General features: G+C 43.5%; 1 protein-coding gene across 2 annotated transcripts in view; it reads left to right on the top strand.

The window, feature by feature from the left end:
* The window catches only part of CLEC16A (C-type lectin domain containing 16A), a 1,483,716-nt gene that overhangs the window by 1,241,321 nt on the left and 219,808 nt on the right, over positions 1-22,587 (top strand). For both annotated transcript variants that reach the window (XM_082262146.1, XM_082262145.1), the window contains exon 20: positions 12,363-12,567. In XM_082262146.1, the coding sequence (XP_082118272.1) occupies positions 12,363-12,567 (205 nt within the window). The remainder of the gene's footprint in view (positions 1-12,362; positions 12,568-22,587) is intronic.

The raw sequence follows: 22,587 nt of genomic DNA, 5'->3' as shown, positions 1-22,587 counted from the left end.
TATATTAAGCACTGAGCACTATTTTATGCAAAAGATTTATTATATTTATATGTTATATAAGCACTGGACACTTTTTAGATATAGAGTATCTATTTATGCAATGTATGATTAACTTACACTATTTGTGTTTATATGTATTTATTAATCTAATAAGCGCGGTGGAGCACTTTATATGTAATTTACTTATTATTGCGGTAAACATTTTGCACTATATATTGTATTTATTGAGCAGCGCTGATACATACTACTTAATCCAAGTACCGCATTGTTTCTTGTCGGTGCATTTACCATCTGACCCATGAAATTGTCCTGCAAAACATTTAGGAACTGCCGAGCCTTGGCTGAATGTGCGGTTTCTTCTGCCCAGTCTATATCTGGATAATTAAAGTCCCCCATTATAATGACATTTCCCATCCTTGCTGCCAATCCTATCTGTAAAAGGAGGTCCGCCTCCCCCTCCTCCCTCTGGTTGGGGGGCCTATAGCATATGCCCAATATTACCTTCCCCACAGTGCCTTCCCTTTGAAGTTCTACCCATAGGGATTCTACCTCGTCCATAGCTCCATTATTAATTTCATCCCTCATATTACCTGTACACTGTTCTTAATATACTACAGGGAGTGCAGAATTATTAGGCAAATGAGTATTTTTGAGGATTAATTTTATTATTGAACAACAACCATGTTCTCAATGAACCCAAAAAAACTCATTAATATCAAAGCTGACTATTTTTGGAAGTAGTTTTTAGTTTTAGCTATTTTAGGGGGATATCTGTGTGTGCAGGTGACTATTACTGTGCATAATTATTAGGCAACTTAACAAAAATCAAAGATACAGTATACCCATTTCAATTATTTATTTTTACCAGTAAATCCAATATAACATCTCAACATTCACAAATATAAATTTCTGACATTCAAAAACAAAACAAAATCAGTGACCAATATAGCCACCTTTCTTTGCAAGGACACTCAAAAGCCTGCCATCCATGGATTCTGTCAGTGTTTTGATCTGTTCACCATCAACATTGCGTGCAGCAGCAACCACAGCCTCCCAGACACTGTTCAGAGAGGTGTACTGTTTTCCCTCCTTGTAGATCTCACATTTGATGATGGACCACAGGTTCTCAATGGGGTTCAGATCAGGTGAACAAGGAGGCCATGTCATTAGCTTTTCTTCTTTTATACCCTTTCTTGCCAGCCACGCTGTGGAGTACTTGGACGCGTGTGATGGAGCATTGTCCTGCATGAAAATCATGTTTTTCTTGAAGGATGCAGCCTTCTTCCTGTACCACTGCTTGAAGAAGGTGTCTTCCAGAAACTGGCAGTAGGACTGGGAGTTGAGCTTGACTCCATTCTCAACCCGAAAAGGCCCCACAAGCTCATCTTTGATGATACCAGCCCAAACCAGTACTCCACCTCCACCTTGCTGGCGTCTGAGTCGGACTGGAGCTCTCTGCCCTTTACCAATCCAGCCACGGGCCCATCCATCTGGCCCATCAAGACTCACTCTCATTTCATCAGTCCATAAAACCTTTGAAAAATCAGTCTTGAGATATTTCTTGGCCCAGTCTTGACGTTTCAGCTTGTGTGTCTTGTTCAGTGGTGGTCGTCTTTCAGCCTCTTACCTTGGCCATGTCTCTGAGTATTGCACACCTTGTGCTTTTGGGCAATCCAGTGATGATGCAGCTCTGAAATATGGCCAAACTGGTGGCAAGTGTCATCTTGGCAGCTGCACGCTTGACTTTTCTCAGTTCATGGGCTGTTATTTTGCGCCTTGGTTTTTCCACACGCTTCTTGCGACCCTGTTGACTATTTTGAATGAAATGCTTGATTGTTCGATGATCACGCTTCAGAAGCTTTGCAATTTTAAGAGTGCTGCATCCCTCTACAAGATATCTCACTATTTTTGACTTTTCTGAGGCTGTCAAGTCCTTCTTTTGACCCATTTTGCCCAAGGAAAGGAAGTTGCCTAATAATTATGCACACCTGATATAGGGTGTTGATGTCATTAGACCACACCCCTTCTCATTACAGAGATGCACATCACCTAATATGCTTAATTGGTAGTAGGCTTTCGAGCCTATACAGCTTGGAGTAAGACAACATGCATAAAGAGGATGATGTGGTCAAAATACTCATTTGCCTAATAATTCTGCACTCCCTGTATAATCTATCTCTGCGATAAAGGGAATACCCCTGAATCGTCGCCATCCAGTCATGAGAGCTGTCAAACCCAGTCTATGTTATCCCCACAAAATCTAAGTCCTCCTCATACATCAGCAGCTCCAGCTCTCCCATCTTGTTGGCCAGGCTTCTGACATTGGTATATAAACCTCTTCATTTTGACCGTTTACATATATCCTCATTTTATGTTTTTAGGTTGCTCTTGAGATTCTTCCCCATACCCACCCTGGGTTTAGGAGATCTAAACACTCTACCGCTAATGTCCCCATTTGTGCCCTCTGGATCTTGCTTTCCACTGGCTAATTCTACATCTGTACCCTCCCCCCATCACCTAGTTTAAAAGCCCCTCTAACTTTATGGCCATCTTCTCACCCAGTACGGCTGCACCCTCCCCATTTAGGTGCAATCCGTCCCTACCAAAGAGCCGGTGGCCGACTGAGAAGTCGGCCCAGTTCTCCAGGAACCCGAAACCCTCCTTACTACACCAGCTCCTCAGCCACTTGCTGACTTCCCTAATCTCCCTCTGCCTCTCTCGTGTGGCTCTAGGTACAGGTAGTATTTCTGAAAATACTACCTTGGAGGTCCTACTCCTCAACTTAGCTCCTAAGTCCCTGAAATCGTTTAGGACTCTCCATCTTCCTCTCCCTATGTCATTGGTACCCACGTGTACCATGACAGCTGGGTCTTCCCCAGCCCCACCCAGTAATCTGTCCACCCGATCCGCGATGTGCCGAACCCGAGCGCCCGGTAAACAACAGACTGTTCGGCACTGTCTGTCCTTCTAATGATTGAGTCCCCTACCACCGGCACCTGTCTTTTCTTTCCCTTTCTCCCGGCCTCACTGGAGGAGTTCTTCCCCTGGCAGCTAGGGGCGTCGCTCTGCTCCAGCAATGCTGGTCCCTGACTGGTTTCCCCAACATCACGCAACGGGGCGTATTTATTGGGGTGCTCCAGCCCAGGACCGGCCTCCTTGCCTTGTCCCCTTCTACCCCTCCTAACTGTCACCCCTCTACTCTGCTCTGATGCCTGCACTTCCAATACTCCGCCCACCTCTGTGCAGGCCCCTGCCTGCGCCTGACGGGTACGATCCTGGCTCTCCTTCGGTATGGACATTCGGCTCAGTGTTGCCAGCTGCTTCCCTAGATTCAGGACCTGAGCTTCCAGGGAAGCAACGTGCTTATATTTTGCGCATTTGTACTCGCCCTTGATCGCATGATCGAAGAACGCATACATATCACAAGATGCACACCAAATCGCATCTCCACACTCGCCGGGCATTGTACCTACTAATCTAACCTAATGGTGATTCAGTAATTTTAGTCTATCCTGTGTTGCTGTTTCCTAGCTTCCTAACTCTGCTTTCTCACCCTCTGGTACTCCACTACACTCACTTGACACTCACAGTCGCACAACACTCATAGTCGCACCGCCCGGTCAGTCGCACAACACTCACAGTCGCACAACACTCAGTCGCACAGCCCGGTCAGTCGAACAACACTGACAGTCGCACAGCCCGGTCAGTCGCACCACACTCCCAGTCGCACAACACTCACAGTCGCACAGCCCGGTCAGTCGCACAACACTCACAGTCACGCAACACTCATTCGCACAGCCCGGTCAGTCGCACAACACTCACAGTCACACAGCACTCACAGTCGCACAGCCCGGTCAGTCGCACAACACTCACAGTTGCACCACACTCAGTCGCACAACACTCACAGACGCACAGCCTGGTCAGTCGCACAACACTCACAGTAGTAATAGGTACTCACATATACTCAGGTACTACACCCTCAGTCTGTGTTGTCAGCTTGTAAGGCTAAACTAAGTAATACACCCCAGGAAGTACCGCCATGGCTAACAGAAGATAGACTTAGAACTAAACTAGAGTAACTTAACATAAATAAATCACCGGGACTGGATGGCTTGCACCCGAGGGTTCTTAAAAGAGTTCAGCCAGGTGATAGCCAGACCATTATTCTTGATCTTTAAGGATAGTCTACAGACGGGTATGGTGCCAGCTGATTGGAAAAAAGCCAACGTGGTACCAATATTTAAAAAAGGGCCAAGATATATACCGGGTAACTATAGACCTGTCAGCCTAACATCTGTAGTCTGCATAATTTTGGAGGGCATGGTAAGAGACTATATACAAGACTTTAGTAATGAAAACTGTACTATTAGTAGTAATCAGCATGGATTCATGAAAAATCGTTCTTGCCAGACCAATCTATTAACCTTCTACGATGAAGTGAGTTGCCATTTAGACAAAGGAAGGCCTGTGGATGTGGTGTATCTGGACTTTGCAAAGGCATTTGACACAGTTCCCCACAAATGCTTACTGTACAAACTAATGGCACTTTTCCACTGCAGGTACCGGCTCGGCTCCACTCGGCACTGCTTGGCCCTGCTCGGCTCAGTTTGCTTTTGCACTGCTTGGTACGAGTTGGCACGTTTCAGCACTGTATAGGCTCTGTTCAGCTCAGTTTGCTTTTCCACTAAAGTAGTAAGTGGGTGGGATTACAATGATTCTCTGACCAATCAGTGGCTAGTAGTGACAAACAAGGCTGCATGCAAAGCATTGTGGGATATGGTATAGGTATGGCCCGCTTGGAACCCCAACTGAGGTAGTACTGTTTAAGCGAGCCGTTCCGAGCTGTACCATGTAGTGGAAAAGTGCCGCTGTACCAAACCGTACCAAACCGTTCTAACACGTACCATGCGGTACCATGCAGTGTAAAAGCGCCAAACCGAGCCAAACCGATCCGTTCCATGCAGTGGAAAGCACCATAAGGTACATAGGTTTGGACCATATGGTGAGTACCTGGATAGAGAACTGGCTCCAGAGGCGAGTCCAGAGGGTGGTGATAAATGGGAAGTATTCGGATTGGGCGGGTGTGGAAAGTGGGGGTCTCCCAAGGTTCTGTCCTGGGACCAATCCTGTTTAATTTATTCATAAATGATCTAGAGGAGGGGATATCCAGCATAATCTCTGTATTTGCAGATGATACTAAACTAAGCATGCCAATATCTTCAATGCAGGATGTGGAAACCTTACAAGCAGACCTGAACAAAATAATGGGGTGGGCAACCACATGGCAGATGAGGTTTAATGTTGAAAAATGTAAAGTAATGCACTTGGGCGTCAAACACGAAAGCAAGCTACTCACAAGGGGGGGGACCTCTTGGTGAATCTAAGATGGAAAAGGACCTGGGGGTCCTAGTGGACAACAGGCTTGGCAGTGGCATGCAATGCAAAGCCAACAAAATACTGGCATGTATAAAAAAGGGGATTCACTCCAGAAATAAAGAGATTATTCTCCCATTCTACAAGACTCTGGTCCGGCCACATCTAGAGTATTCCGTCCAGTTGTGGGCACCGGTGCTCGAAAAGGATGTGCTAGAACTGGAGAGAGTCCAGAGAAGGGGAACAAAAATAATTAGGGGAATGGAGGACCTCAGCTATGAGGAAAGACTACAGGCATTGAACTTATTCTCTCTGGAGAAGAGACGCTTGAGAGGGGACATCATATCAATGTACAAATACTGTACTGGCGACCCTAGCATAAGGAACAAACTATTCAGAGAAAGGGAATACAAAAAGACACGTGGCCACTCACTAAAACTAGAGGGAAAACGGTTTGACCTTAAAATACGTAAGGGGTTTTTTACTGTCAGAGCAGTAAGGATGTGGAATTCTCTTTCATAAGCAGTGGTATCAGCAGGGAGCATGGATAGTTTCAAAAAAACTATTAGATGGGCACCTTAAAGACCACAACATACAGGGGTATACAATGTACGGTTAACAGCAAACAGGCACACACATCATATTTTGAACTGGATGCACTGATGTCTTTTTTCAACCTCACAAACTATGTAACTATGTAAGTGCCGCTGTCCTCAATGCACAAAAGATGGAGTTCCTGTGGTAGTGGATGGGACTACAGTCTTCACTTGTATACCCCAGGGATGCTGGACAGTCAGCCCAGATCCCCAACAGCCTGATGAAGTGAGCCCCACCACCCTGTCTTCTCTCCAGTGGCTGAAAGGACTTCCAGGAGAAGGGCTAGTCTACGCTTTTCCCCAGTGGTGGGTATGTTCTACGAGAGAGGCAGAGGTTGGCTGGGTGAGTAATGCTGTTTTCCAGACAATTTGTTTGGGGTACTGGGTGGGTGCAGACATTGGGAGGGCCCGTGGAACACAACCTACCTTAGAGAGGATGGAAAATCGCTCTCTGAGCCCCCTAGGCCCCTCTTATGTCTAAGTCACCCTGTGTCTATTAGGGACACAGGGTGACCAAGAAGCCCAGTCTGGCCTGCCCAAATCAGGCTTCCACAGACTGATCGGCTATGAGAGCTCCATGCGCCTTGCCGGGACAAACTTACAAACTATGTGGAATTTTTATTTTTTATATGTGGAACTTTGTCAAGGAAGCTGCCATGATGGATTGACTCTTTGGGGCTTGTTACCCTACTAACTCAGGCACAGACCAGTTTGAGGTCTGGTACCTGGTTACCGTCACTGGAAGTGAAAAAACAGATACTTAATGGTTTGGAGTGCATCAAGTGGGACAGTAATATTTGTCAGCAATATCTTCATATAGAAATATGAAGATTTAATCCCACTTTACACTGGGAGATTTGTTTGTGTATTGAGATAATGTGTATTCCATGTACTGGAATGTAAGAGAGGGACATACTGATTCTGGGGTCTCTTCCTATTGTCTATCTATTAAGCTGGAATGTGGATTGTACCTGTCCCATTGTTAGATGTTAATGACCTCACATTGTGCTGTCCAGATGGCTAGATGATTAGTTTAGGTTAATTCTGTTTCTGTATACACTTTCTTCTGCATATGATACTACAATCAGCCAGAGGGGAGGGATCGTGTACACTGGGAATGACTGAGTGTAAAACTCTGTTTCTATTGGATTGTGAATGTCATATCCTGTTCCCCACAAGGTCCACCTGGGAGCGGTAACCTTGCAGGGGAAAACTATATAAAAGTATGTTTCTTGTTTAATAAAGAGTTATACTTCACCCTCAATCTAGAGTTCTGTCTCTCATTGGGGGAATCTGCTACAAGGGATTGCTATGCTCTTCATACTCCCTTGAATAATCACTAAGCTCTTGTAAGAGCTTGTTCCTGGTTCACCCACTGAAACCTGGAGCCTTGTCATAGGTCCAGGGTGAGTAGGAGACAGTGATACCCCAACCACGCTGTGGTGGTTCGTGGCGTCTGAGGTGGTTATGGTGTCTGGTGGAGTGCTTGAAGCCCTCAGGAAGCACTAGGAGCATCCGTCAATGGAGGTACCCAGTCGGGTGCCTGTTGATCCGTTACATGATCAGATTGAAATCACTTTACAATTGCAGCTCAGAAGGAGTGATCTATTGGTCCGTGCCCCAAATTATATGTGGGCAAAACCATTCGTCAACTATGGCGATGGATTTTGGAGTACATTGGGAATATAACACTCAACAGAGATAGAACCTTGGCTAGACATATGCGACAGATGCATAACAAAGAACCATACCAACTCAAGTTCTGGGTCATTGAACAACCAAAATTGGGTCATTGAACAACCAAAATTGGGTGTAAGAAAGGGAAACCTAGATAAATATTTATTTAAAAATAGAGGCAAGGTGGATTTTCCAGTTAAACTCACATGCCATCAGGCTTAAATGAGGGCTTTACTTATCTGCTCTTTATCAAGAAATGATCAGGTTTTGCAGTGCGCATTCTGAGTTCTCCTTGAAATTGAATATAAGCCTATAATGTTCTGGACTGTTTAAAATGGATAGAGAAGACTGGGAATAGAAAGAAGGTGTATTTAAAGATAGACATAGTATTATCAATATGTCCTTACTTAATTGTCTCTATGCCTTTATATATGGACTTTTAAAGTGGTCTCTTTTGGATTTGGGTGAATTTTTGACATTTCCCAAGATTTCGGGACCAGAGTTTTATGGTTAATTCCCACTAGATGGTGATATTGCATCTGGACGTATATTTGCGTCACAACGCGATTCCGTGGTAACATCTTGACGGGACGCGCGTGATGAGGTAAATGCAGAAATAACATGGAAAAACCCTGTAAATAGAGGGAAGAAGGGGGGAGGTGCCCATTTTGATAGTATAGTCCCCTCCATTTTATTTCTTTATCTTTTAACACTTTTACTTTGGTGCATTTATTTTTCCACTCCTGACAAAGCTTACTAAGCAAAACATGTAGAGTTTTCGTTTTTTGGGAGCACTATTATGATTTGGGGAACGGCATGGTTTGTAGGGAGGGTGTTTCTTTAGGGTTGGCAGGCTTTACCAGTGCTAATAGCATTTTGTTTTTTGATGAGGCAGGCTTGATCAGCTTTTCTAGCCTTCAGAATTAGACTAGGCAGGACAACATTTATCAGTCTAATTATTAACCAGCCATTCTACTTTGAGAGCAGTAGATATTAGGAAGGCTTGACGAGCAAGAGTAGCCAGCCAATTCAATAGTGTTCAGCTATCCAGATTCTGACAGGCTATATTCTCTGAGAACAGAATTGACAAGAGAGCTTATGGGAGAGAGATTTCCTATGAGGCAGGTTTGAACAGCTTTTCTAGCCTTCAAATTTAGACAAGGCAGGTAATATTTGCTGCGTCAAATGTCAGACAGCCATTAAGCTTTGTGAGCAGTAAACATACAGATGGATAGCTTTGAATAGATAAGAGCTAGAGAGATAGGGCCTTCAAGCTTTTAGACTGACTTGATGAGTAAGAGGAGCAAGCGTAACTAGTGGTGTGAGGCTACCTAGCTTTCTATAGACCATCTTGTCTAGACAGGCACAACTGGAGACTCCATAGGAGAGAGTAGTTCCCTTTTCTCATTATCTATCGTCTCTTTTGGCTTGAATATTCATTATTGTGTGCACTTAATCAGCAATTCACAATTGGCCAACCAATAAACCCACCCTCCCTTTATGTACATGTATACAGTTACATAGTTACATAGTTAGTGAGGTTGAAAAACGACATAAGTCCATCCAGTTCAACCTATGATGTGTGTGTGTGTTTGCTTTTAACCGTACATTGTATACCCCTGTATATTGTGGTCTTTAAGGTGTCCATCCAATAGTTTTTTGAAACTATCAATGCTCCCCGCTGATACGACTGCTTGTGGAAGAGAATTCCACATCCTTACCGCTCTTACAGTGAAGAACCCCTTACGCACTTTAAGGTTAAACCGCCTTTCCTCAAGTTTTAGTGAGTGGCCACGTGTCTTATTGTATCTCCTTTCTCTGAATAGTTTGTTCCTTATGCTAGGGTCGCCAGTACAGTATTTGTACATTGATATCATATCCCCCCTCAATCGTCTCTTCTCCAGAGAGAATAGGTTCATTGCTTGTAGTCTTTCCTCATAGCTGATGTCCTCCATTCTCCTAATTATTTTTGTTGCCCTTCTCTGGACTTTCTCCAGTTCCAGCACATCCTTCCTGAGGACCGGTGCCCAGAACTGGACAGCATACTCCAGATGTGGCCGGACCAGAGTCTTGTAGAGTGGAAGAATAATCTCTTTATTTCTGGAGTGAATCCCCTTTTTTATACAACCCAGTATTCTGTTGGCTTTGCTTGCGGCGGCTTGGCATTGCATGCCACTGCCAAGCCTGTTGTCTACCAGTATCCCCAGGTCCCTTTCCATCCTAGACTCACCCAGAGGTTCCCCCCCTAGTGAGTAGCTTGCTTTCTGGTTTCTGGCCCCCAAGTGCATTACTTTACATTTTTCTACATTAAGTCTCATCTGCCATGTAGTTGCCCACCCCATTATTTTGTTCAGGTCTGCTTGCAAGATTTCCACATCCTGCATAGAAGATATTGGCATGCCTAATTTAGTATCATCTGCAAATACTGAGATTGTACTAGATATCCCCTCCTCTAGATCATTTATGAATAAATTAAACAGGATTGGTCCCAGGACAGAACGCTGGGGGACCCCACTTTCCACTCCCGCCCAATCCGAGTACTCCCCATTAAATACCACCCTCTGTACTCTCCCCTGGAGCCAGTTCTCTATCCAGGTACTCACCTTATGGTCCATACCTACCTTCCTTAGTTTGTACAGTAAGCGTTTGTGGGGAACAGTGTCAAAGGCCTTTGCAAAGTCCAGATACACCACATCCACAGGCTTACCTTTATCTAAGTGGCAGCTCACTTCATCGTAGAAGGTTAATAGATTGGTTTGGCACGAACGATTTTTCATGAATCCATGCTGATTACTACTTATAATACCGTTTTCATTACTAAAGTCTTGTATGTGGTCCCTTATCATCCCCTCCAAAATTTTGCAGTCCAGACAATGTTTTATAGGAATGAATAAAAGTTATATTTTAAATACCTATGGTTCAAAAGCAACATGCATAGATGTGAATCTAGCCTAATTTAATAATTATACTGCTCTTCATCAATTTAGTAAGGTAGTATAAATGTTCTTTCATTCATTTTTTGAATATGCTGTGCACAAGGCTGTATGCCGATGCGTCAGCTGTTTTTATTCCTGACCTTTATGTAGCAAATAAAGTTTTTCATGGGATTCTGGGAGTTGCCGGCTACATCTTTCTTGGAGCTGCATTTTCAGTGGCTGGAGGCCATTTGAGCCAGAGCACCCAGTGAAGGACTCCACTCACTATGAGGTGTGTTCCCTGTTAATAAAAATGCAACAAAGTATAAGGAAATTGTATATCACCTCATATTATATATCTACTAAATTAAAATCAGAACTATGCTAAACATATAAAGCTGTCACATGCTATTTGCCTTTGCTGTCACTTAAAGCTGGAAAAACAAAATACATTCTGTAACAAAATGGGGTAAACAAGGGCACAAAAAAGCGGCATAGTGCAGTGATACCTTTATTAAAAGAGTACAAACTAAAACAGACAGTAAATATTGCAATCACGAGTGTGGATCCAGAGGGTACACATGTAGAAAAGCTCAGCATCAGAGTCCTGTAATGTGTCCAGTATAAAGGCTGTGCAGCCACCGCTATAAATAGGAAGATGGATTAAGCTGTAACCACTCTGGAGTGCCCTGGAAGAAAATAAATTGATCCTCTCCTTGGTGGAAATGTATCTAGTGCTCTCTGTACTCCGTTTAGCCCCCTCTGAGACGATTAGTGCTATCCTTTGGGGGGACATCACATGTAAGATTGCCTTCCTTGTATCTATTATGCCTTTTAGGCTTGTTTTGCACCTGGCGGCCCTTTCTGGTACTACACCCAGACAAGGTGATCTTGAGAAAAATACTCTTTTCTACCCAAGAAGGTATCCTTGTTCCACCTCAATGTATATATTGTACTACCTTCCCTCTTTCCTGCTCTGAAACACACTAAGGAAATTTCCCTGCACTGCTTAGATGTCGTCAGGGCTATTAGGGTCTTCGTGGCAACTGCAGCTTCTGTTCACTTTTTGTTCTCCTTACAGGCTCTCGTAGAGGATATCCTGCCTCCTCCTCCATCCATTGCCAGGTGGATTAGACCACTTACTCCCTTAAGGAAAGAGTTCCTCCTTTCTCTATCAGAGCTCATTCCACCAGATCTGTTGGTGTATCTTGGACATTCCAGCATAGGGCATCTGTATCTCAGATTTGCAAGGCCACTGCCTGGTCTTCTGTTCACACATTCTCTAGATTTTACCAAGGTGGTTGTTCAGGCCACGGCTCATGCGCGCTCCTGTTACAAAATGCTTTAACCTGTCATCTGAGTATTTTTTTAGGTTCATACCCTTATTTTGTGGGCCTGTGGACAGTTCTGTTTGCTATGTTGTTGCTCACCCTTCAGTTCCTTGCTTGTGTCCTGTACTGTATGATTAGACACAGAAAATTTTTACTTACCTTATTAGGGCCCTGCTCTCTGTTCCTTATTTCTTGCTGAAAAGTTAGCCTCGTGGAATGAGTGGGGTTATTTGAGCATGTACTTGGGTGGCCTTAGCAAAGTTCTTTGTCAGTGTCCAATCACTTGAAGGGAGCCTGAATATGGTTAAACCTGTGACCGCAACCCTGTGTCCTGCACTGTACTTCAAATTATGGACTTTACAGGTAAGTAAACATTACCATTTTCTAAACATTTATGCTGCCCTTGGTGAATTATATGTTGTTGCAAAATTATTACATTTTTTTTCTGAAGTAATTTTTGCTCTTTTTAGGATATGCAGGTTACTGGTGTAGAAGATGACAGTCGAGCCCTAAATATTACTATCCACAAACCAGCAGCTACTCCCCATTCCAAGCCATTCCCTATTCTTCAAGCTACATTTATCTTTTCTGACCACATCCGGTGTATTATAGCTAAACAGAGACTAGCTAAAGGACGCATTCAGGCACGACGGATGAAAATGCAACGGATATCTGGTTAGTTATTGCATGCAATTTACTGACAATCTGCTTATACATAAAAAAACATGGTTATTTAAAAACTGATGATCATGTCCTACTCAACTTAATACTTTTCTTTATTGTTTCCTTACTGAACTACACAGACCTGATATATATCAACACTGGATAGAATGTAAAAGGATTAGAATTAGGGATGAGTAGGGAGTTTTACCAAAATTCATTTCACAGCAAATTAACCCCTTTTGCATTTGGCCACATTTTTACAAATTCAATAAAAACAATTTGTTCCTAAAAACATGAGTTAGCAGCAAGCACACCCCTTACTTTGAAAAATACCTAATGGCTGTGTGAAATTAGTTTGTATAAACAAAGCCATGTCACACCCCATCAGTGTGATGTTCCTTGATTTAAAACAAAAGCTATGTCATTACTATTACATATAAAAACAGCGGTGCCTTCCTTCTTTCCTGCTCCATTCTCTCTTTTTCTATCCCAACATCACCCTCCTTGCCTATAGACACCTGTCATTGGTTGACTCTCGACTGGAGCTCCTCCTGCGATCCTTATTGCGACCCTTACATTGGTAACGTTTAATGTAAAGGGCCTCCATGCCTGGAGCAAAAGACATGCTCTCTACCAGGAATTTAAAAGATTGCGTTGTCATATTGCTTTCCTTTCAGGAATTACATCTCACACACCTTCACTAACACTAGATTGTTCTCAGCCTATCCTGATTGATATCATAGCCTTTCAGACTTTAATAAAGCTAAGGGGGTGCCCATTGGATTTTGCAGGGGGTCCTCCTTTACATGTGAGGATACGATGGTGGCTATACATGGAAGATATTTATTTTTGAAAGGAACACTGGGAAGCATGCCTTGTACGTTAGCAAATGTATATGCCCCCAACCATGATGAAATAGGCTTTTTATCAAATGCACTATGTAAATTAAAAGAATTTGGAATGAGTTGTATCATTTTGGCAGGAGACTTTAATGTCCCTTTGGAACCTAAACTTGACACTTCGTTGGTCAAATCCTCACTATCCCACACTAAACTGACATTCCTCCGCAAGAGGCTCCATTATACGCAATTCATGGACACTTGGCACATTTCACACCCCTCTGAGAGGGATTTCTTCTTCTATTGCCACAGACACCGAACATACTCCAGAATTGACTTAATTTTTATTGAACACCATCATTTAAAACTTTTGTCCCAAGCTAAAATAGACTTGTCCTCTTTATCAGATCATGCCCTTGTCAGCCTAATGCTGAAAATACCCTCTATTCCACCAAAATCCAACAACTGGAAACTTAATGACTCCCTATTGTGTGATGAGGCAGATAAGATCCAGATTGGTTCGGACATCTCCTCTTACTTTGCTGACAATACATCCCTTGCATGTCCCCGGTGGTTGTCTGAGAGGCTCATAAAGCCTTTGTGAGAGGCAGATTTACAGAGCTAGGCTCTTGTAAGAAGAGGGAGAGAATAAAGCGGCAATCGTAACTCCTTCAGGAGATTCAAACTCTGAAACGTAAATACAAAGCCTCTATCCTACATGCCCTGATGCAAAAGAGGGAAGAACTAAAAACTATTAATCATATTGAACAAAAAAGTGCCTATCGTAAAATAGCTCAAAAAATATATGTGTGGAAACAAACCCAGTAGGTACCTATCGAGATCCTTGCAAAATAACAAATCAGCCTCTTTTATACAAAAGATTAAAACCCCGTCAGACGAGTTAGTTTATGAATCAAATGCAATTGCTAGGGAGTTTAGAGCTTTTATCAACAACTCTATCATGTACAGAACCCCATCAGGGATGACCACCGAAGGAGATCTTTGATACAGGATTTCTTGTCTCTGGCCACTTAGTGCTGGGGTCAATGGCTATGGGAAAAGCACCAGGTCCAGATGGTCTCACCTCTGCCTATTATAGATCATTTGAGGATATACTACTCCCTCCCCTGTCCACATATGCCAACACAATACCCTCTGGGGGGACACTGAGATCCGAAATGCTCCATGCACACATTCCGGTCATTCCCAAGCCAGGGTAAGACCCGAGCATATGTGGGAGTTTTAGGCCAATATCACTCCTGAACATTGATGCCAAATTGTACATGAAGGGGCTTGCCTCTAGACAACTACCCTTTAGCCCCCACCTGATCTCTGCTGACCAGACAGGTTTTAAACTTGCAAGGGAAGCCAGAGACAATGCAGCTCGTATGATTTCACTCATCTCTTTTGCTATAGGTTCCGCACAGCCCACCCTTCTTCTATCTACAGACGCTGAAAAAGTGTTTGATCGGGTAGACTGGGGGGTTCCTTATAGCAACAATATCTCATTTAGGAATCGGACCTAAAATGCAATCTATGATTGCGGCTTTATATAAGTCGCCCACCGCCCAGATCAGGGTCAATGGAATATTGAGTGACACATTTGAACTATACAATGGCACAAGACAGGGCTGTCCCCTTTCCCCATTATTGTTTGCTCTCTCCCTCGAACCCTTCCTTGCATTTGTACGCAATAGTCCCAACATCCATGGAATTACGATTGGCGAGAAGGAACACAAATATGATGCGTATACAGATGACATCTTATTTTATGTTCAGCAACCGCTCATCACCCTACCCAGCTTAATGTCAGCCCTAAAACATTATGGTACTATTTCCAACTTTAAAATAAATGTCTCTAAATCTGAAATTCTTAACATTTCCCCTGTCCAAAACTGAAGCTAGGAGGATACAACCGTGCTTCCTATTTACTTGGCAACCCACTTCTTTAAAATATTTGGGTATACAATTGACGGCTGATCCCTCTAAATTATTCCGTGTTAATTATATTCCTTGGTTAAACAGGATCTCAATAAATGGCATAATTTAGCCACTTCATGGTTGGGTAGAGTCCTAAGGTTTCTAAGTGTTAAATATGTTTAGTTTCATGCCTGCCCTTGCATCCTTGCATTTCCACATCTATACTTATCTGCATTAAAGCGGAAGGTGGGTTGGGCCTTCCCGACTTTAAAGCTTACTTTCATTCTGTGGTCCTTAATAGAATCCTATACTGGAAACACCATTCTAAACTGTGGATACAAGTAGAATATTTCTTGAGTGGCATGGACCTCTTCTCTCACTACGGATCCTGAACAGACATAGAGAATTTTGCAATTCATACTTCCCCACTAACGAAATCTACCTTCGCAGTCTGGGATGCCCTACACAGATCTATGGATTGGAAATACAACTCTCCTCTCATGCCCATAACTGGTCATTCCTTCTTTCTACCGGGGAAACTGGATTCCAAATTTTGGGAATGGCTTCCTCATACTAATACTCTTTTATATCAGGTGACAACGCAGCAGGGTATTGTAAATTTCAATACTATGGTCCCATCCACTCGTCCCTCTGCCATAGACCACTGGAGATGCACTCAACTGAGACGATTTATCAAATCTTTGCACCACCCCTTATGTTCGGTAGCTTACCTTACTCCAATGGAAACCATTTTGAATACCAGCCAACTTCCTCAGAAAGCAGTTTCCCTACTCTACAAAACCCTGAAGACTCGTGATTCAACTGACTTTCCATCTTTTATCTCTGCTTGGGAAAAAGATCTTCACACTCTCAACAGCACTCAAAAGAAAAAAATTCTAAGACTGGCACATACCTCAGTCATCTCATCAAGGGCGGTGGAAGCCAATTATAAGCTGTTGACAAGATGGCACCAATCCCCAGCTATCTTACACCACATGTTTCCGAACATCTCAAACCAATGTTGGAGAGGGTGTGGCAAGATTACTACCCATGCCCACATATGGTGGCTCTTATAAAACCACCATATTGGTCAACGATCCTTAAGTATATTGCGGAAATTCAAGGATTCGATTAGAGCGGATCCATGGGAGGTGCTTTTCCACTGTACAGAGAGACCACTTACCCAATACCAAAGATGCATTACTCCACAGTTAGACAATGGTTAACAGCGGTGGATCATATTTATCACATGAAGGACATGACTTCGGAAAACAAAGGCCTTTCTAACAGATCTCATAACATCTGGGCATGTTGACTATCTTTACTTACTCGACAATCTATGCTAAGTTGATGTTGTGATATTTTCGAAGTTCTTGGTTTTGTTTCCACATTGGTGTCCAGGGGCAGGTACTCTTCGCTTTCTTTCTTTACCTTCTCCCTCCCTCTCTTTCTCTTCCGTACTTTTTCTTCCCCCCCCCCCTTCCTCCCCTCCCCACTTCATGTTCTCCCCTTTATGTTTATGCATGATACAGCATAAAGACATGGAATTGGAATTGTATTACCTAATACTAACAACAGTTTTAGGAGCTGTGCTCGATGCATGTTGGTCATACTGTTATGGTGGTGTCCTACCTGTTTAAACAATCCTGTACCTGCTTGACTCAATGTATGCACCATTTACCATGCCTTGTATTGTGAATATTCTTTAATAAAAAAATGTATTAAACAAAAAAAGAAACAGTGGTGCCCAAGGGACTTTGAGAGTTTTCGAAAAACATATCTTAAAAAGTTTCTCATAAAAATACCAAACATTCCATCAATAATACACAATTGCATGATTCACAGCATGATTAATAGTCCATGAATATGAAATACTTTTACATGATATCCAGATTTTTCAATGTGTTTCGCGAGACAACGCTCGCTTTTTCAGGGAAATCTAGATAATATCTGAAAGCACAGACCAGGTCGTTAGGCAAAAAAAAAAAAAAACCCATTTACCACAACTTATTTTAGGGGAAGTTGCACATCATTCTATACTTACAAATTTTATTGGATATACAGGATTACCATACCCAAAGGAGATCTCATCAAACAATTGTTAGCATCACCGCTGCATAACAGGGAGGGGGAAACAAAAAACAAAATGCTGATTGGTCCCTACCGTCTTGTCTGGGATTTGTGAGAGGGGGAAAAACATTGTTTCAGGCCAGTCTTAGGAAGTTCCCAGATATCACACAAAGACCACGGCACCAAGTGATACACGTAGATGATGTTGGGAGAGCCCAACTGCTGGGTATTAAGTGAGATAGAGAGGAGAGCAACAACTTTGGATATTTGATGCTCTCATCTCTATCTCACTTAATACCCAGCAGTTGGGCTGTCCTAACGTCATCTGGGTATATCACTAGAAGGTGACTTCTATGCTTTGGGTGCACTTTAGGATATTTTTTGAGCGCTATATTCTTAGCAGAACTCCCTAATTTTTATCTATTTTTCCCTCAGAAACTTGCTGCCCTGGTCCTTGTGTGAACAGTTGGCATTTTGGTTTTTGTTTCCTCCTCTCTGTTGCGCAGGAATGACCCTAACAATTGTTTGATGAGATCTCCTTTGGGTATGGGACAATCCCCTATATCCGATATAATATGTAAGTGTATACCGATGTGCAAATTCCCCTGAAATAAGGTGTTGTGGATGTAATTTTTATTTTTTTTTGCCTTTCTAACGACCTGGTCTGTGCTTTCAGATATGTGTATCAAACTTTTCCTGGGGAAGCGAGCGCTGTCTCGTGAAACACGTCAAAAAATCTGAATATCATGTATAAGTAATCCATATTCATGGACTATTGATCGTGCTGTGAATCATGCGTTTGTGTATTATTGGTGGAATAGTTTGTATTTTTACTATGATAAACTTTTTAAGATATGTTTTCTTCATAAAATTGGATTTTTATTTATCCCTATGTGTCTCTCAAAGTCCCTTGGGCACCACTGCTTTCTATATATCAGTATTCTCAGGGGCTGAGACACATCATGCCCACATATTTCAGCCATTATATGTAATCATTACTATTATATGTCTTTTTGTTTTTGACATAAGCCTTTTTTGACAGCAGACCAAGCACGGAGATGGTGAACCCCTGGTTTGTATTGATAAACAAAATTCATGCGTTTGCAGTGTGCTACATTCTTCCTATTTACCTGATTAACAACTATCACGTACCTGGTGGAAACCAAGCTGTAGAGAGGGCTTCTCTTGCACCTCCTGTCCAACACCCCTGATAGAGATGACAGGCGGTGTAGGACACACAGTGGCACGAGGGCCGGTATAGCAATTGATGTCTTGGCAGAAGACTGATGGCTGTGGATCACTGGATGAACACCTGGAACTGGAACTTGGTGATGCTGGATGAGAAGGCAGTAGCAAAGCCGGAACACAAGCCAAGGAGTCAAACACAAGCTGAGGTCACAGGTAGGCAGGCATGAATCCAAAGGAGAGTCAAGGGCAAGCCGGGTCAGTATAACAGGAAATCCAGAAGCAGGTCAGGGCACATGTAAACAGGAACAAGCTGAAAGTCCACTCAGCAATGTGCTCCTGTCACCGCTCAGTATAAATAGGCCGTTTGGCGCCAATTGCGTGCGCACGTTGCGTACGCACGTTCGCGCATGCGCATTCGCACATTCTTTCCTGTGTGCTTGGGCATACGCACAAACATCTGTTTGGATCCAACTGAGCATCTCTTACATTGCCCCCCCCCCCCAATGGGCAGCCTCCGGATGCCCATCTGCAACATCTTCTCAGGATGAAACTGAAAAAAAGTTTGTATTAGATCTGTAGCATGAAGGTTAGCTTCTGGTTCCCATGAATTTTCTTCCGGGCCATAGCCCTTCCATTTAATCAGGTATTGGACAGTACCTCCTCTCTTCCTACAGTCCAAAATTGCTTCAACCTCGTATTCTTCGTTGCCATCAATAATTTCAGGTGGGGGTGGATCCGACTCACGGTCAGGAAATGGATTGGGTCTAGTAGGCTTTAGCAAGGATACATGGAAGACAGGGTGAATTTTGTATGTTTCCGGAAGTGAAAGTTCATAGGCTGCAGGATTGATTTGTCTCTTAATAGAGAATGGACCGATATATCCAGTTTTTTAGATGGGCACGACAGTTTCAGATTAATTAAAGATAACCAAACCTTGTCTCCTGGTCTGAGGTTTAGATCTCCCCTTCTCTTCCTATCAAAACATTTTTTATTGTCTTGCTGTGCTTTGGCAATGGGGTCTGGCAATAGTTTGTTGTTGGTTTGCAAAAATGTGGCTCTTTCCTGGACTGCCGGAACCAAGGAATCAGGCATCACATCAGGTATAAAGGCTGGGAAGTACCCATAGTTTTCAAAAAACGGGGCTTGATCCGTGGCTGAATGCACTGCGTCATTATATGCAAACTCTGCCAGGGGTAAAAGTGATGCCCAGTCATCCTGTGAAAACGATGAAAAACACCGGAGATACTGTTCCAGGGTCTGGTTTGTACGTTCCGTTTGACCATTCGTTTGTAAATGATAGGCTGAGGAAAAGTTTGTGTCCATTTTTAATGTTCTGCAGAGGTCTTTCCAGAATCTGGAAGTAAATTGCCCCCCCTCGATCTGAGGTGATGTTGCTAGGTACCCCGTGGAGCCGAACCACTTCCTTGATGAAAGTATGGGTAGTTTCCATTGCTGAGGGAGTTCCCGACATAGGGATAAAATGGGCCATCTTTGTTAGTCTGTCGACCACCAAAAAGATGGTAGTGAATCCTTCAGAAGGAGGGAGCTCGACGATAAAGTCCATATTTATCATTTCCCAAGGCCTTTTGGGAATGGAAATGGGCAAGGGCCTTAGTAGACCCCAGGCTTTGGCCTTGTCATTCTTGTTCCGGATGCAGATTCCACAGGTGCTAACATAATTCCGGCAGTCGGACCTCAGACCAGGCCACCAAAAGGACCGTTGTACCAGGTCGATCGTCTTAGATATCCCAAAGTGCCCTGCCAAGGGATGATCATGACACAGGCTGGGAACCTTGGCATGTAGACTTGGAGGTACCAACACCCTTTGGTTATAGAAAAACAGTCCCTCTTGTTCCTGAAGGCACATACCTGATGGTAGAACATCCCTTATGGATGCCTGCTTCAGCTGTGTTAACAGATCTGTTTGCAAAAGTAGGAAACTTTGGGCCGGCAGAATTGTGTCTACTTGGCGACACTCTTCGTCCTCTGGGTACATGCGGGATAGCGCATCAGGTTTTCCATTCTTGGAGCCTGGCCTTTAGGTGAAATGAAAAGTAAAACGAGAAAAGAACAGTGCCCACCTGGCTTGATGTGGTTTTAGTCTCTTAGCTGTTCTGAGGTATTCCAGATTTTTGTGATCAGTAAAGATCAGGATAGGGTGAGATGCTCCTTCTAATAGGTAGCGCCATTCTTCCAAGGCCGTCTTTATGGCCAGCAGTTCCCGGTCTCCAACATCGTAATTCCTTTCTGCTCGACTGAGTTTCCTGGAAAAGAAGGCAACAGGGTGAAGAAGAGATTTCATACCCGAACGCTGTGACCGGATGGCACCTACGGCATTTTCTGAAGCATCTACCTCAAGAACATAGGGCAATGCAGGATTTGGGTGTCGTAGGATAGGTGCAGTGGTAAATAGGATCTTTAACTCCTCAAACGCAGCTCGTGCTGCCGGTGTCCTTTGGAATGGAAGCGGGTGCCTTGCCTCGTTAGCTGGGTGACTGGAAGGATAATGGCAGAGAAGTTCTTGATAAACTTGCGGTAGAAATTAGCGAATCCAATGAACCTCTGCGTGCTCTTCTTGTCTGTGGGAGTGGGCCATTCGAGGATTGATTTGACCTTTTGGGGGTCCATGGAGATCCCAGAAGTGGAAATGACGAGTCCCAAGAATTGGATTGATTCCCTTTCGAACTCACATTTCTCTGCCTTCGCGTACAATCCATGGTTCTCTTAGGCGGCCGAGAACCTTCTCGACATGTTCACAGTGCAGTTCAATGGAACCTGAAAAGATAAGAATGTCGTTAATATAGCCTCTCCGCTGGGACGTAACGTGCAGAGCTACAGTGTCCTGTACAGTCCACACAGAATCTGTTGCAGGGTTGGTGGAGCGCTGGCGTATGACGCCGACGCGTTTCACGCACGCTTCCTCAGGACGTCATGGCGCTGTATGATCATTGTTTAAATAGCCGGGATCTTGAGTTAATTGAACAAAGTCATTACCGGCTCCAGTCAGCGCCATGTCAGAGGCCATCTAGTGGTATGGACAGGATATTACCTGTCATAATAGTAGTTCCAGTCCACATAATTCAAAAGTATAGTAGTAAATTAATAAAACTGACTATAAATTTAGATATAAAAGAATCAAATTCCCTTTAGTTTAAGGAGAAAAATGACATTGGTTTTTGAATGAGCATCATAGAGTATAGAGCCTGTCGAAACGGATAAAGGCTATCTCTAGGCAGCAGAGACTGTGGCACATATAAAGGAACGGTGTCATGTACCACTCTACATTAGTGGCTTAAACCCAGAGGAAACCATCTCAGGGGTATCAAGTAAAATAAACAAATACTTACCTATTGAGCCGCCACATTTTTTGCAGCTCAATAGTTTAACCAGGTTGTGGGATTAGCCGTACAGACCATATGGCCCAGCGAAATCAACCCACTGCTGGTTCTGTAGGGAAAGGAGCCCCCAGGGCCAGAGCAGTGGGTGACGCTTTGCCTAATGTAACTACCCTTAGATTTAAAGTTTGATCCCGGAGATGCCCGAGATATCGTGATAGGGGGTACTAAGAGTTATTGCAAGGTTCAGGAGGACCATGGTGGCAGGGTATTATAAATCTACTCATCTATAAGACCCACAATATTAGTTATCTCCGCATAATTGACGGCCATAAAGTATCCCTTATAATGGAGGAGATTCATGGAGTAACGTTGGGTAAGGGTCAAGAAAGATTTTCAGACTCAATTCATTATTGATCAATCCCTACCAGTGGAAGCCATGCCACTAGGGATAGCGGAGAGGGTGGAGTGTTGGCATGGGTAGTGCTGATTTTCAGCAATCCTTTACCCACACAGGTCTCCAGGGTCTCCATCATCACGGATGACTAACGCACCAGTGTATAGTCGTTTTAGAAAATGTTGTATTTATATGCTTTTTGTATACCACCACCTCAATAAAGTTTTGATGCACCATTAACCTTGTGAGCCCAGCGTTTGTGCAACCTTTTCTGAGATGGTTA

The sequence above is a fragment of the Pelophylax lessonae genome, assembly GCF_965119305.1.
Source record: "Pelophylax lessonae genome assembly, chromosome: 6".
Taxonomy (NCBI): domain Eukaryota; kingdom Metazoa; phylum Chordata; class Amphibia; order Anura; family Ranidae; genus Pelophylax; species Pelophylax lessonae.
Note: the sequence above shows the minus strand (reverse complement) of the source record. Positions and strands in the feature narration are given on the sequence as shown.